Raw genomic sequence first — 16,299 nt, 5'->3', positions numbered from 1 at the left:
CGAATGGACCAAAACATTTCATGGACCAAACCATTTCATGTAAATAGAGGGGGGGGGGGGATTGTCACCGTACTCGCACCCACGTACCCACGTACCCACGTACGGGCATTGCACCCACGTACGGGCATGCCCTTGTAATTTACAAAGAAGAATCAAGCATTTGATGGTGACAAATTGTTGAATCCTGTTTCCATTGAAGTACCTTTATTATGATCTTTGGTCAACTGGTCCCTCGGTGAGCACAACTCTGAATGCTTTTTGACCTTGAACCTCAGTCATCACATTGTAACTTTGCATTGGTGCTGGGCAATTGGTAATGGACCAGTAAATGTCTGCATTGCCTCATTAAGCGACACAGTCGTGGACAAAGCAATCCGTCGGAACTCTTCATTGTGCGTATTCCCTGAATTGCCTGGCTATCAGAAGCCCTGCCTCACCAACATGTCTTATTGTTCCAAAATAGAGAAAGTCCTTCAATGATGGTGTGCTTGACAATGGAAGTGAGTGTGATTTGCAATGTGCATTAAAACAAATAAATAGTCAAGCCTGTTTTCTGAACACCTTTCCAGGTACCCTGATGACCGAGGCTATGGAGGAGATGTTCTGGGTGTCGAGTCCTCAGTTCTCCTGGGACCCTCTATCTCAGAATCGTGAGGTTCATTTGCTGGAAAACGTACGGAATGTTGAGGCCAAAGGGACAGGAAGACCATCTCAGCCTGTGAGTCGTCGATCACTGAACTCGGTGCTGTTCTGAATTATTTGATTTTGACAGTAAATTGCTGTCACGCATTCCGGTTGTACCAATGGGAATCCTTATTCGAGTTTCTTGAGTCAAATGATCTGGATGCTTTATTTGGATTTGCCCACAAGTTTTAACGTTCAGTAATGCGTTAAATGCATCTACCTTTGTGGGATAGTTATGTCCACAGGTGTGAGCCATGTCTCTTTTATATCTACCTCTTTCATAGTTGTTCCTTGTTCTATAAAGTCCTTTCCACTTCCGTGTGCCCCCAATCACCGCTTTATATGTGCCTCGCATCCGATCCCACTTCACAATAATCTATCTATAATTCCACTAATCTCTGTGTGTATGTTTGTTTGTATGTTTGTATGTCTGTGACCGCTGTTTCTCGACAACTACCGGTCCGATATACTTTAAACTTGCCAGGTATATTGCTGGGGACCCGAGGATGTGCCTTTTCAAGGTTTGAAATTAATCGGACAAGTAGTTACCGAGCTATGTCCAAAAACGATTCAACCAATCAGAGAGCAGCGAGCTATCACGTGTGCCGAACGTGGCGAACAGACTCTGCCTCGGACGGCACATTTGAGAGCGTATTCATTTATTTCACGTTGGCAAACTATGTTGGCGTTAAACTATGTTTTAAAACTAATTAAAACTACTTTGCGATTCATCGTAACTGCGATTCGTAACTGCCGTTCGCTTTGGCTTTGCGAATGGACCAAACCATTTCATGTAAATAGAGGGGGGGGATTGTCACCGTACTCGCAAGCCGTTCGCTTTGGACCAAACCATTTCATGTAAATAGAGGGGGGGGATTGTCACCGTACTCGCAAGCCGTTCGCTTTGGACCAAACCATTTCATGTAAATAGAGGGGGGGGATATAATTTTAGATATAGATATAGTACGGGCATGCCCTAGTCTAAGTAAAGTGTACTCCTTGCGTCTGCACAAGCACGTAGTGTTGCCCTTGAATTCCAGTATTGGGTGGAGGATGTGGTCTTGGCTCGTTGGGTACAAGTCGGCGATGCCAGGCCTGTGCCAATTAGCTAATCATGTTGACTCAACAAGGTTCAATATATGGTAGAGTAGTGTTTTCTTTTTCCTGCTATTAACATGACAATATCAGAGGGCAACCCCAGCTGTTAGCATGACAATATCAGAGGGAAACCCCAGCTGTTAGCATGACAATATCAGAGGGCAACCCCAGATGTTAGCATGACAATATCAGAGGGCAACCCCAGATGTTAACATGACAATATCAAAGGACAACCCCAGCTGTTAGTTAACATGACAACATCAAAGGACAACCCCAGCTGTTAGTTAACATGACAATATCAGAGGACAACCCCAGCTGTTAGTTAACATGACAATATCAGAGGACAACGCCAGCTGTTAGCATGACAATATCAGAGGACAACCCCAGCTGTTAGTTAACATGACAATATCAGAGGACAACCCCAGCTGTTAGTTAACATGACAATATCAGAGGACAACCCCAGCTGTTAGTTAACATGACAATATCAGAGGACAACCCCAGCTGTTAGCATGACAATATCAGAGGGAAACCCCAGCTGTTAGCATGACAATATCAGAGGACAACCCAAGATGTTAGCATGACAATATCAGAGGGCAACCCCAACTGTTAGCATGACAATATCAGAGGGCAACCCCAGCTGTTAGCATGACAATATCAGAGGACAACCCAAGATGTTAGCATGACAATATCAGAGGGAAACCCCAGCTGTTAGCATGACAATATCAGAGGGCAACCCCAGCTGTTAGCATGACAATATCAGAGGACAACCCAAGATGTTAGCATGACAATATCAGAGGGAAACCCCAGCTGTTAGCATGACAATATCAGAGGGCAACCCCAGCTGTTAGCATGACAATATCAGAGGGCAACCCCAACTGTTAGCATGACAATATCAGAGGGAAACCCCAGCTGTTAGCATGACAATATCAGAGGGAAACCCCAGCTGTTAGCATGACAATATCAGAGGGAAACCCCAGCTGTTAGCATTACAATATCAGAGGGCAACCCCAGCTGTTAGCATGACAATATCAGAGGGCAACCCCAGATGTTAGCATGACAATATCAGAGGGCAACCCCAGATGTTAACATGACAATATCAGAGGACAACCCCAGCTGTTAGTTAACATGACAATATCAAAGGACAACCCCAGCTGTTAGTTAACATGACAATATCAGAGGACAACGCCAGCTGTTAGCATGACAATATCAGAGGACAACCCCATCTGTTAGTTAACATGACAATATCAGAGGACAACCCCAGCTGTTAGTTAACATGACAATATCAGAGGGCAACCCCAGCTGTTAGTTAACATGACAATATCAGAGGACAACCCCAGCTGTTAGTTAACATGACAATATCAGAGGACAACCCCAGCTGTTAGCATGACAATATCAGAGGGAAACCCCAGCTGTTACATGACAATATCAGAGGGCAACCCCAGCTGATAGCATGACAATATCAAAGGGAAACCCCAGCTGTTAGCATGACAATATCAGAGGACAACCCCAGATGTTAGCATGACAATATCAGAGGGCAACCCCAGCTGTTAGCATGACAATATCAGAGGGCAACCCCAACTGTTAGCATGACAATATCAGAGGGAAACCCCAGCTGTTAGCATGACAATATCAGAGGGAAACCCCAGCTGTTAGCATGACAATATCAGAGGGCAACACCAGCTGTTAGCATGACAATATCAGAGGGCAACCCCAGCTGTTAGCATGACAATATCAGAGGGCAACCCCAACTGTTAGCATGACAATATCAGAGGGCAACCCCAACTGTTAGCATGACAATATCAGAGGGCAACCCCAGCTGTTGGCATGACAATATCAGAGGACAACCCCAGCTGTTAGCATGACAATATCAGAGGACAACCCCAGCTGTTACATGACAATATCAGAGGGCAACCCCAGCTGTTAGCATGACAATATCAGAGGGCAACCCCAGCTGTTACATGACAATATCAGAGGACAACCCCAGCTGTTAGCATGACAATATCAGAGGGCAACCCCAACTGTTAGCATGACAATATCAGAGGGCAACCCCAGCTGTTGGCATGACAATATCAGAGGACAACCCCAGCTGTTACATGACAATATCAGAGGGCAACCCCAGCTGTTACATGACAATATCAGAGGACAACCCCAGCTGTTAGCATGACAATATCAGAGGGAAACCCCAGCTGTTAGCATGACAATATCAGAGGGCAACCCCAACTGTTAGCATGACAATATCAGAGGGAAACCCCAGCTGTTAGCATGACAATATCAGAGGGCAACCCCAGCTGTTGGCATGACAATATCAGAGGACAACCCCAGCTGTTAGCATGACAATATCAGAGGGAAACCCCAGCTGTTAGCATGACAATATCAGAGGGCAACCCCAGCTGTTGGCATGACAATATCAGAGGACAACCCCAGCTGTTAGCATGACAATATCAGAGGACAACCCCAGCTGTTACATGACAATATCAGAGGGCAACCCCAGCTGTTAGCATGACAATATCAGAGGGCAACCCCAGCTGTTACATGACAATATCAGAGGGCAACCCCAGCTGTTACATGACAATATCAGAGGGCAACCCCAGCTTTTAGCATGACAATATCAGAGGGCAACCCCAGCTGTTACATGACAATATCAGAGGGCAACCCCAGCTGTTACATGACAATATCAGAGGGCAACCCCAGCTGTTAGCATGACAATATCAGAGGGCAACCCCAGCTGTTAGCATGACAATATCAGAGGACAACCCCAGCTGTTACATGACAATATCAGAGGGCAACCCCAGCTGTTAGCATGACAATATCAGAGGACAACCCTAGCTGTTTGGTGGAGATTTCATTTAAAGGTCCCATTTCAAATGTACTGTTATTATAATTATTATTTATAGTGTCGAGGCTCATGGAGGACCTAGAACACGAATGGACGACGATGTAACACAACGAAAAGAACAGTGGAAAGACAAGAGGGGGAAGTGTGGGGGGAACACACCAACAGCAGAGTTAAGGGGCAAAACAGAGGGAGACTTGGACAAACGAAGGGATGTGGGGATGCATGAAAACAAGGGGAGGACACAGGAAGTGATCAGGAGTGGATACAGCCTTAAACTCTCAATTATAGATATGGAAGGAAAAACTGGGAACTTGGAAAGAGGTGGGCTTGGGAGAGATAATGCGGGTATAAAAGATCAGATTTGTAAATGGGGGATGGCCTGAGATGATGAACAGCTGTCTCGTAGCCCTAGACGAGAGAGCATGGAGAGGACAGAGGGTGAAAGACCAGAAAGGAGGTGGTAGACGACAGAGACCACCGACATGTCTGTGATGTCAAAGTGATAGGCCCATAGACCCATCTTCATCGCATGAGATTCCAATAATCTTGAAGGCCTTGGTTTCCCCGGCATCAAGCTGCAGGGGAACCAGCTTACAGGGGAGAGCAGCACTCCATCAAGCTGCAGGGGAACCAGCCTAGAGGGGAGAGCAGCACTCCATCAAGTTGCAGGGGAACCAGCCTAGAGGGGAGAGCAGCACTCCATCAAGCTGCAGGGGAACCAGCCTAGAGGGGAGAGCAGCACTCCATCAAGCTGCAGGGGAACCAACCTAGAGGGGAGAGCAGCACTCCATCAAGCTGCAGGGGAACCAGCCTGGAGGGGAGAGCAGCACTCCATCAAGCTGCAGGTGAACCAGCCTAGAGGGGAGAGCAGCACTCCATCAAGCTGCAGGGGAACCAGCCTAGAGGGGAGAGCAGCACTCCATCAAGCTGCAGGGGAACCAGCCTAGAGGGGAGAGCAGCACTCCATCAAGCTGCAGGGGAACCAGCCTAGAGGGGAGAGCAGCACTCCATCAAGCTGCAGGGGAACCAGCCTAGAGGGGAGAGCAGCACTCCATCAAGCTGCAGGGGAACCAGCCTAGAGGGGAGAGCAGCACTCCATCAAGCTGCAGGGGAACCAGCCTAGAGGGGAGAGCAGCACTCCATCAAGCTGCAGGGGAACCAGCCTAGAGGGGAGAGCAGCACTCCATCAAGCTGCAGGGGAACCAGCCTAGAGGGGAGAGCAGCACTCCATCAAGCTGCAGGGGAACCAGCCTAGAGGGGAGAGCAGCACTCCATCAAGCTGCAGGGGAACCAGCCTAGAGGGGAGAGCAGCACTCCATCAAGCTGCAGGGGAACCAGCCTAGAGGGGAGAGCAGCACTCCATCAAGCTGCAGGGGAACCAGCCTAGAGGGGAGAGCAGCACTCCATCAAGCTGCAGGGGAACCAGCCTAGAGGGGAGAGCAGCACTCCATCAAGCTGCAGGGGAACCAGCCTAGAGGGGAGAGCAGCACTCCATCAAGCTGCAGGGGAACCAGCCTAGAGGGGAGAGCAGCACTCCATCAAGCTGCGGATGAAAGCCTTGTAGGTGGATAAAATTGTTCTGAACCTCGATGCCCAATTGTTAAAATATTTTGCGCCCGGCTAATCCAATTATACATTGTTGTTGTTTTCTCCTCACTGGCATGTCAGAAAAACAAATTAATGTGGTTGCAGCCAGATGTGAACATGTTGGTGGAAGCCGTACCAGACGTTTTCCGTTTCCATGGTGCACGATCACAGGAAGACGTGTTTTGAACCACGATGCTCAATTTGGTTTCCTCCTCTTTCTTTGTACCGCAGACATGCCAAACGGAAGTGTTGTTGAACATGATTAAAGAGCTGTGCGCAACTGAGCGAACGCACATCAAGAATCTGGAGGTTTTGACCCTGGTGAGTTTCTGATAAACTACCATCCTGGAGTAACATCACCATTTACTGATACCATCGTCGTCTCCTTTCAGTGGTTCCGAAACTTCATAGGCCAAGAAAAAGAAAGCGTGTTGCCGGAAGCTCTCGAGATCCGGTTGTTCGGTAACTTGGAACCGCTGCACGCCTTCCACTGTGCCTTCCTCAAGGAACTGGAGCGTCGCCTCGCATTGTGGTCAGCTTCAACTAAATAAAGTCTCACTTGCTTTGCTCCATTTTGGATTAAGAATATTTGAAGATCGATGATGATAATTGCAATTCAAGCGGACAGGATAGCCTGGGCTTGAATGCAGACCCGGCTATAAACTGTCGTCCTGGTGTCTTGCATGCAGCGCGATCCATCAATGGGCGTGCCGTCCCTCGGATGGACGTTAAACGTGGGCGTCCAGTCTGATAGCATTAGTTGGTGGATGCTAAAGATCCCACCGTGTCCTTCGCGAAGAGTCGGTGAGTTATCTCCGGCACCTGAACAAATTCCTGATCTAACCTATAGGGGGCGCTGCATCAGTAGCAGAGGTTCGCTCCCAGCGTCGATGCAAACCCACAGCCATGTGCTGCACATGAATGACGGACGTGGTGTATTGTGGACACCAGATGGGTGTGTTGTTGCTGGATGCCGTTTGGGAACGGTGCTGGGCCGGTGCTTCTTCGGCCTCCAAGTGGATGCTTTGGCGCTTGTTCGATGGTGATACTTTGTGCTTGGCATTTTTGGAATATTACTGAGTTTGGGCATGTTGCTGAATGCTGGGTGAGTGTTTCACATTGCTGGGGCACATTTTGAGCACATTGCTGGGGTATCAGATTACATACATTGTGCTGCACAATACGTGTTCCACTCCACGTGACATTCTGGAACACGTGCTTCATATCTGTCTCCATCAACCCTTTATGATTGTGCATTCCCTTCAGGAAATGGCCTCTAAAGGTGGTTTTTTTTTTTTAATATTCCCTTCAGGAAGTGTCGAGGGGAGGGGAAGAATGGAGTTGAAGCTGAAGGGAAAGGTGTATGCTGCATGTGTGAGAAGTGTTATGATTTATGGGAGCGAGACATGGGTAATGAACGTAGAGCAGCAACGAAGGCTGGAAAGGGTGGAAATGCGAATGGTTCGGTGGATGTGTGGAGTATCGTTGAGAGAGAGGAAGCCAAATGAGGAATTGCGAAAGATGATGGGAATAGAGCCTGTGATTGATGCTGTGAAGAGGAACAGGTTGAGATGGTTTGGTCATGTGTTGAGGAAGGATGAAAGTGACTGGTTGAGAAGAGGGATGGAAATGAATGTAGAAGGAAGCAGAGGACGGGGAAGACCGAGAAAGACTTGGCTAAAGATGGTGGAACAAGAAATGTGGGCAAGGGGGTTAACAAAGAGAGATGCAGAAAATAAGGCAAAATGGAGAATATCGTCATGGGGACCGCAAGGCTAACCCCCGCTCTAGCAGGGAAAATGGCCTTAAAATGCATGTTGTTGTTGTTGTTGTTGTATTCCCTTCAGGAGTGGAAGGTCGGTCTGTCGAACGAAAGCAGAACAACATCGGGTTGGGGACGTGTTGCTGAGGAACATGCACTTGTTTAAGGTCTGTTGTTTTCCCACTTTTTCCAATTTACACCAAACTATCCCATTCCCCCAACCCTCCACTCCGACGCATAACAGTTTTTACTATCCATTGTAGAATTGCTAATTTAACCACAGACTGGTTAATTTTGAATGTATCATTATTTCTCCATTGCTGTCTCCGGCCCACAGCCCCTCACCGAATCCTTGGTAGAACAGGAAACAATGGTGGTCGCACTTATTCGTGCGCAGGATGAGTCGTCGTGCCTCGAGTCGCTGTGCCATAACTTTGAGATGCAGCGAGTCTGTTATCTTCCGCTGTTGACTTTCTTGGCACAACCGCTGCACCGACCCTTTCAGTACCGTCGCCTCCTGACGTGCCTTTGTCGGAATCTTTCCCAAGATTCCCCTGACCAGCGGGACTGCTGTGGTGACTGCACCTTCAGCTTTGTTGTACACGAGTCTTGGAAAAATCCTGTGTTTTTCTGTAATCTGAGACTGATCATTAAGGATCATTGCAGGGAATAAAGGATTATTCCAGTGATGTTTCTCCTGTTTAACGTTGGCTATGTTCCTCATTATATACCTCATTCACATTCTCCCATCTTCTCAGCTGCACTGGGTGAAGTCACGGACGTGACATCGAGACTCGAAGGTGTCCTGGTTCATCTCGAGAACACACTCAAATTGATGGAGCTCCGGAGAGATCTGGATGGAGTCGGAGAGCTGTCGGCACCAGGGCGGGTAATCAATATACGTGTGTGTGTGTGCGCGTATGCATGCGGTCGTGGCCAAAAATATTGGCACCCTTAGCCTTTTTTGAAAATAACTCACAATTTTCTCTAAAAATAAGTTGAAATTGACAAAAGTATTTGGTCTCCACAATTCTTTATTTCACAATTAATATCACAGAACCTTTGTTTTTGATTCAGAACTTAATATGTCCTTTTAAATAAGAAAATAAAAAGAAATGGCAGTGACAAAATTATTGACACCCTAGACTTAATATTTGGTAGCACAGCCTTTGGACAAGATAATTGCAGTCAAGCGCTTCCTATAGCCATGAATGAGCTTCCTACACCTATCTACTGGTAGTTTGGCCCACTGTTCTTGTGCAAACTGTTCCAGTTCTCCCAGATTTGAAGGGTGCCTTCTCCCAACTGATGTTTTCAGATCTCCCCAAAGGTGATCAATGGGATTTAGATCTGGACTCATTGCTGGCCACTTCAGAACAGTCCAGCATTTTGTCTTGAACCATTCCGGGGTTCTTTTTTTCTTTCTTTCTTTTCTTTTTTTTGGATACAAGATAGAGGCTCGTGTAAGAGCTAAGATTATTCACCAAAAAAAAACCAACACATAAAAACATTATAAAGGGAGCAGGAGACAAGATGGGGTGAGAGGGAAGCACACAAGTACAACAGTAGAGAACAGGGACATCGGGAATTCTGTGAGAGGGAGAGGAGGAAAGGGAAAGGGGGGGGGGGGGGGGGTGGGAAAGGTATAATACACATGGACACTGCGAGGAATTCAAGGAAAGAAGTCGGTATTTCAAAAAAGTGTATCTGGGGTGACATTAATAGGAGTAGAAATGATCAAGGTTTTGGATGGGGGAAGATAAGAGATGGTGGTGAACAGCTGTTTTAAAGACCTGGAGGGAGGAGTGGGATTGAAGAGAGTGAGGGAGTTTGTTCCAGAAGCGGGAGAAAAGAGGAATGAAAGAGTGAAGGTGAGCAGAGAGTCTTGATTTTGGCAGTTTCACCAGAAGACGGTTGCTGGCAGATCTTGTGCGTCCTGCAGGAATATTTGGGGGGCAGAGTACAGACAGAGCAGGGGGTGCTAGGCCGGAGAGGAGTCGATAGACGACAGAAAGACCACAAAACTACCTGCGGTGAGAGAGAGAGAAAGGCCCTCAAAACCAGCTTCATCACGGGAGATTCCAATGAGTCTGAATGCTTTGGTTTCAACCACGTGAAGCCGAGCTAGGTGTGAGGCAGGAGCACCAGCCCAAAGAGGAGAGCAGTATTCCATTGAGCTGCGGATGAAAGCTTTGTATGTGGTGAGGAGCTCAGAAGTGCCCAGAAAGGACTTCGCACGACGGAGGATGCCCAGACGGCGACTGCCTTTGGAGGCCAGCTTGGAAATGTGGTTTTCCCAGGGAAGATCATGGCAGATAGTAAGACCCAAAAGCTTGAGTAACAGAACTTCTTGGAGAGGATTGTTGAGAAAGTAGATGGGAGGGTTGTCCAGACTGTCTTTTTGGAGAGACATAGTAAGAGTGTGAGATTTGTCAAATTTGAAAGACATGTTCCACTTGTTTGACCAGTCTGTGATTTTGTCAAGGTCTGCAGAGAATGAGGAGGCTGCAGACTGCTGATCTGAGGGATGAGGATTGGAGCGGCAGAGAGTGGAGTTATCAGCAAAGAGATAGAGAGGATTTTCCAGAGTCGGAGAGATCCAGAAAAACCAGAAAAAGCACTTGGTAATCTCCTGATTTAATGATGCCATGCATACATTCAAGGTACCCAATGCCAAAGGCAGCACAGTAACCCCAAAACATCACTGAACCTCCTCCATGTTTGACTGTAGGGAAGGTGGTCTTTTCTTTGAAGGCTTCATTTTGTTTTCTGTTGACGTAGAGATGATGTGCTTTACCAATAAGCTCTAATTTGGTCTCATCTGTCAACAGGACATTCTCACAGAAGGATTTTGGCTTGTTAAGGTGTCTTTTGGAAAACTACAGTCAGGCTTTTTCAGCAGTGGGGTCCTTCTGGGTCTCCTACCATAGAACCCCCCCTTCACTGAGTTGGCGACAAATGGTGCGAGTTGAAACTGTCGTACCTTGTGTCTGAAGGTCAGGTTGAATCTGTTTGGCAGTCGATCGAGGTGGTTTCTCCACCATTCGAACAATCATTCGCTGCAATCTTCGATGAAGTTTTCTCTTGCAGCCACGTCCAGGGAGGTTGGCTACAGTGCCATGGGCCTTAAACTTCCTGATAACATTGCATACGGTGGGCACAGGAACATCAAGGCCTCTGGAGATGGGCTTTGTAGCCTTGAGATTGTCCGTGCTTGGCTTCAATCTTGTGTCTGACGTCCTCGGACAATTCGCTGGTTTTCTTACTTTTCAACACATATCTACACTAGCTTGGCTCGGTTTGCTGCGCTCGCCTCACCATGCGTCGTTACAGTGGAATGGGGTTGTTTTAGCTGAGGATGACTGTACCTGAGTTGCTGTGTTGTCATGATTTACACCAATTACAAATTTATTTGTAGTGTTTGTGATATTACATTTTTATAAGCAACATACGTTGAACATTTAGGTTGAAAAAATAAATAAAATTAAAAAAAATAACCCCTCAGCACATACATACGGGAGGATCGGTGCAGACTGGAAATCTGGGATGATTACACCTCACCACCACGAAATTCAAAACAACTCACCCCCATGCAATTTAAAACATCTCACCACCACGAAATTCAAAACACCTCACCACCACGAAATTCAAAACACCTCACCACCACGAAATTCAAAACACCTCACCACCACGAAATTCAAAACACCTCACCACCACGAAATTCAAAACACCTCACCACCACGAAATTCAAAACACCTCACCACCATGAGATTCAAAACCACCACAACGTTATTAAAAACACTTCACAACCAAGTAATTCAAAACACCTCACCACCACGAAATTCAAAACACCTCACCACCACGAAATTCAAAACACCTCACCACCATGAAATTCAAAACACCTCACCACCATGAAATTCAAAACACCTCACCACCACGAAATTCAAAACACCTCACCACCACGAAATTCAAAACACCTCACCACCACGAGATTCAAAACCACCACAACGTTATTAAAAACACTTCACAACCAAGTAATTCAAAACACCTCACCACCAGGAAATTTAAAATGCCTCACCACCACGAAATTCAAAACACCTCACCACCACGAGATTCAAAACCACCACAACGTTATTAAAAACACTTCACAACCAAGTAATTCAAAACACCTCACCACCAGGAAATTTAAAACACCTCACCACCACATAATTCAAAACACCTCACCACCATTTAATTAAAAACACCAACACCATGAAATTCAAAACACCTCACCACCACGAGATTCAAAACGCCTCACCGCCACGTAATTCAAAACACCTCACCACCACATAATTCAAAACACCTCACCACCATTTAATTAAAAACACCTCCACCACATAATTCAAAACACCTCACCACCACGAGATTCAAAACGCCTCACCGCCACGTAATTCAAAACACCTCACCACCACAAAATTCAAAACACCTCACCACCATTTAATTAAAAACACCAACATCATGAAATTTAAAACACCTCACCACCGCATAATTCAAAACACCTCACCACCATTTAATTAAAAACACCAACACCATGAAATTCAAAACACCTCACCACCACGAAATTCAAAACACCTCACCACCACGAAATTCAAAATACCTCACCACCACGAAATTCAAAACACCTCACCACCACATAATTCAAAACACCTCACCACCACGAAATTCAAAACACCTCACCCCCACAAAATTCAAAACGCCTCACCGCCACGTAATTCAAAACGCCTCACAGCCACGAAATTCAAAACACCTCACCACCACGAAATTCAAAACACCTCACCACCACGAAATTCAAAACGCCTCACCGCCACGTAATTCAAAACACCTCACCACCACGAAATTCAAAACACCTCACCACCACGAGATTCAAAACGCCTCACCGCCACGTAATTCAAAACGCCTCACAGCCACGAAATTCAAAACACCTCACCACCACGAAATTCAAAACACCTCACCACCACGAAATTCAAAACGCCTCACCGCCACGTAATTCAAAACGCCTCACCGCCACGTAATTCAAAACGCCTCACCGCCACGTAATTCAAAACGCCTCACCGCCACGTAATTCAAAACGCCTCACAGCCACGAAATTCAAAACATCTCACAGCCACGTAATTCAAAACGCCTCACCGCCACGTATTTCAAAACCCCTCACAGCCACGAAATTCAAAACATCTCACAGCCACGTAATTCAAAACGCCTCACCGCCACGTAATTCAAAACGCCTCACAGTCACGAAATTCAAAACATATCACCACCACAAAATTCAAAACGCCTCACCACCACGAAATTCAAAACGCCTCACCGCCACGTCATTCAAAACCCCTCACAGCCACGAAATTCAAAACATCTCACCGCCACGTAATTCAAAACGCCTCACCGCCACGTAATTCAAAACCCCTCACAGCCACGAAATTCAAAACATCTCACAGCCACGTAATTCAAAACGCCTCACCGCCACGTAATTCAAAACCCCTCACAGCCACGAAATTCAAAACATCTCACAGCCACGTAATTCAAAACGCCTCACCGCCACGTAATTCAAAACGCCTCACAGTCACGAAATTCAAAACATCTCACCACCACAAAATTCAAAACGCCTCACCACCACGAAATTCAAAACGCCTCACCGCCACGTAATTCAAAACACCTCACCACCACGAAATTCAAAACACCTCACCGCCACGTAATTCAAAACACCTCACCACCACGAAATTCAAAACATCTCACCACCACAAAATTCAAAACGCCTCACCGCCACGTAATTCAAAACCCCTCACAGCCACGAAATTCAAAACGCCTCACCACCACGAAATTCAAAACGCCTCACCACCACGTAATTCAAAACGCCTCACCACCACGTAATTCAAAACGCCTCACCGCCACGTAATTCAAAACGCCTCACAGTCACGAAATTCAAAACATCTCACAGCCACGAAATTCAAAACATCTCACAGCCACGTAATTCAAAACGCCTCACCGCCACGTAATTCAAAACCCCTCACAGCCACGAAATTCAAAACGCCTCACCACCACGTAATTCAAAACGCCTCACCGCCACGTAATTCAAAACATCTCACCGCCACGTAATTCAAAACCCCTCACAGCCACGAAATTCAAAACGCCTCACAGTCACGAAATTCAAAACATCTCACCGCCACGTAATTCAAAACCCCTCACAGCCACGAAATTCAAAACGCCTCACAGCCACAAAATTCAAAACGCCTCACCGCCACGTAATTCAAAACCCCTCACAGCCACGAAATTCAAAACGCCTCACAGCCACGTAATTCAAAACGCCTCACCACCACGTAATTCAAAACGCCTCACAGCCACGTAATTCAAAACTCCTCACCACCACGTAATTCAAAACGCCTCACAGCCACGTAATTCAAAACGCCTCACAGCCACGTAATTCAAAACGCCTCACCGCCACGTAATTCAAAATACCTCACAGCCACGTTATTAAAAACACTTCACAACCACTGAAACAAAAGTTTGAGGGAGTAGTTCAGTGACAACACAGACACTGCCCAGATATGTAAATATATAGATAGATCACTGTTGTCATGCTTTACACCAATCATACACAAGTGAATAAAAAAAATTGCTAAATTAAAAAGGCAATGTGGGGATGACAAACTACAGTCTAAAAAAGGTCCTAAACAAGATAGGGATGATGTTGGTTTAGAGAGTAGCTAACAGTAACAGCATTGCCATCACGTAACATTAACAATCTTTACATCTTATTATACACTCGAACTGCAGATGTCCTCGATCAACTACTACGAGAGTACGAAAAGATACTCCAACTTTTGTTTTGTATCAGAGGGTGGGGCCGGCATTTTCTTTATCCACGTCATCCTTATGTTAGTACGTGGAGTCGACAGTGCCAGCACACTCTCTGATAATAGTTTTGTAAAATTAACTTCAATGAAGAACTTTATCAAGACATGATATAAGTACTTATCTGTAGTATCCAAATCCTGGTTCTGAGAAATCAGAAGACCTCGGTAATACTTGAGGAGATTCTCACCAGACAAAAATGCAGTCACTATAAATCATCATAAAGACGTTAGTCAAACACACTGTACACGTGACACGCTTTCCTATCTGCGCATGCGCATAGCAAGGTGCCAGGTTGATCGAGTCAGTGTAGGGAAGGGCGTGGCCTTGTCAAACTACGATGGCGTTGGCTGAGTACGAGAGAACACTCTCTCAGAGAGCATCTGTAAATATTTAAATGTATAAATGATCTGGAGAAACAAATTATAGCAAAGGATTCTGCACCAAGTAAAACTCCAGTCATTGCCATTGATAGAGGCCCAGCTCAGAAATACACCGTCTGAAAAATTATTATAATTGGGTAGATGATGTTCTACTGATTTACAAATGTTGTAGTACAAACTTTATAGATGTGCTCACCAGTGGCGAACTGAGGGTGTCTGGCATAATTATATTTTTAGCCGCGTCGCAGACGCTGGTCATAGAGTGCCCTCTGCTGTTGTTGTTGTTCTTGTTCTTGTTCTTGTTCTTGTTCTTGCAGAGAAGACAAAACCTCAAAGCTCCACCCATTCTGGGAACCATAGCTCCGCCCATTCTGGGAGAGGCTTCATATAAACAAATATCCACCATTTTATTAACTCGCATAGCTTTGAGGCCTGTTTTGTAGGCCCGTGGTGTCTTCCTCTCTCACACAGTTTTATTTCAAATCAAATTCGATATATCATTTCATTTTTCACAGTCGCTAACATAGTTTTAGACTCGGTTGAAAAAAAACGGGAAGAAAATCCGATGAAAGTTGCCCTTTATTGAACGAAATGAATTCTCAAAGGCCTGTAACTTCAAGTCCATTGAGATTTTTTTTTTTTTAATCGCGGCATGGTCAGTCATACACCGCCCGAAATAAGAGACGGGAAAATGCCGAGATATATATATTTTGTTTAAATCGCGGCATGGTCAGTCATACACCACGCGAAATAACAGATGGGAAAATGCCGAGATATATTAAAAATTCGTCCATTTGATGACGATCGTCACGATGAAATATTTAATTTATACGTTGTCACAATAATGTGGAGAGAGGGAGCATAGCTTCGTTCACGTGTCGCCACATACGGGAAATTGCCGAGATATATTTTTTTTAAATCGCGGCATGGTCAGTCATACACCGCCTGAAATAACAGACGGGAAAATGCCGAGATATATTAAAAATTCGTCCATTTGATGACAATCGTCACGATGAAATATTTAATTTATACGTCGTCACAATAATGTGGAGAGAGGAGCATAGCTT

General features: G+C 45.8%; 1 protein-coding gene across 5 annotated transcripts in view; it reads left to right on the top strand.

Moving 5' to 3' along the window:
- Positions 1-16,299, top strand: part of LOC137427524 (FERM, ARHGEF and pleckstrin domain-containing protein 1-like) — a 99,170-nt gene that overhangs the window by 69,786 nt on the left and 13,085 nt on the right. For all 5 annotated transcript variants that reach the window (XM_078778054.1, XM_078778050.1, XM_078778052.1 and 2 more), the window contains 6 exons: positions 570-718; positions 6,437-6,526; positions 6,598-6,737; positions 8,053-8,134; positions 8,305-8,542; positions 8,726-8,856. In XM_078778054.1, coding sequence (XP_078634180.1) covers positions 570-718; positions 6,437-6,526; positions 6,598-6,737; positions 8,053-8,134; positions 8,305-8,542; positions 8,726-8,856 — 830 coding nt within the window. The remainder of the gene's footprint in view (positions 1-569; positions 719-6,436; positions 6,527-6,597; positions 6,738-8,052; positions 8,135-8,304; positions 8,543-8,725; positions 8,857-16,299) is intronic.

This window comes from Myxine glutinosa, chromosome 5 (genome assembly GCF_964187855.1).
Source record: "Myxine glutinosa chromosome 5, kmMyxGlut1.1, whole genome shotgun sequence".
Taxonomy (NCBI): domain Eukaryota; kingdom Metazoa; phylum Chordata; class Myxini; order Myxiniformes; family Myxinidae; genus Myxine; species Myxine glutinosa.
Note: the sequence above shows the minus strand (reverse complement) of the source record. Positions and strands in the feature narration are given on the sequence as shown.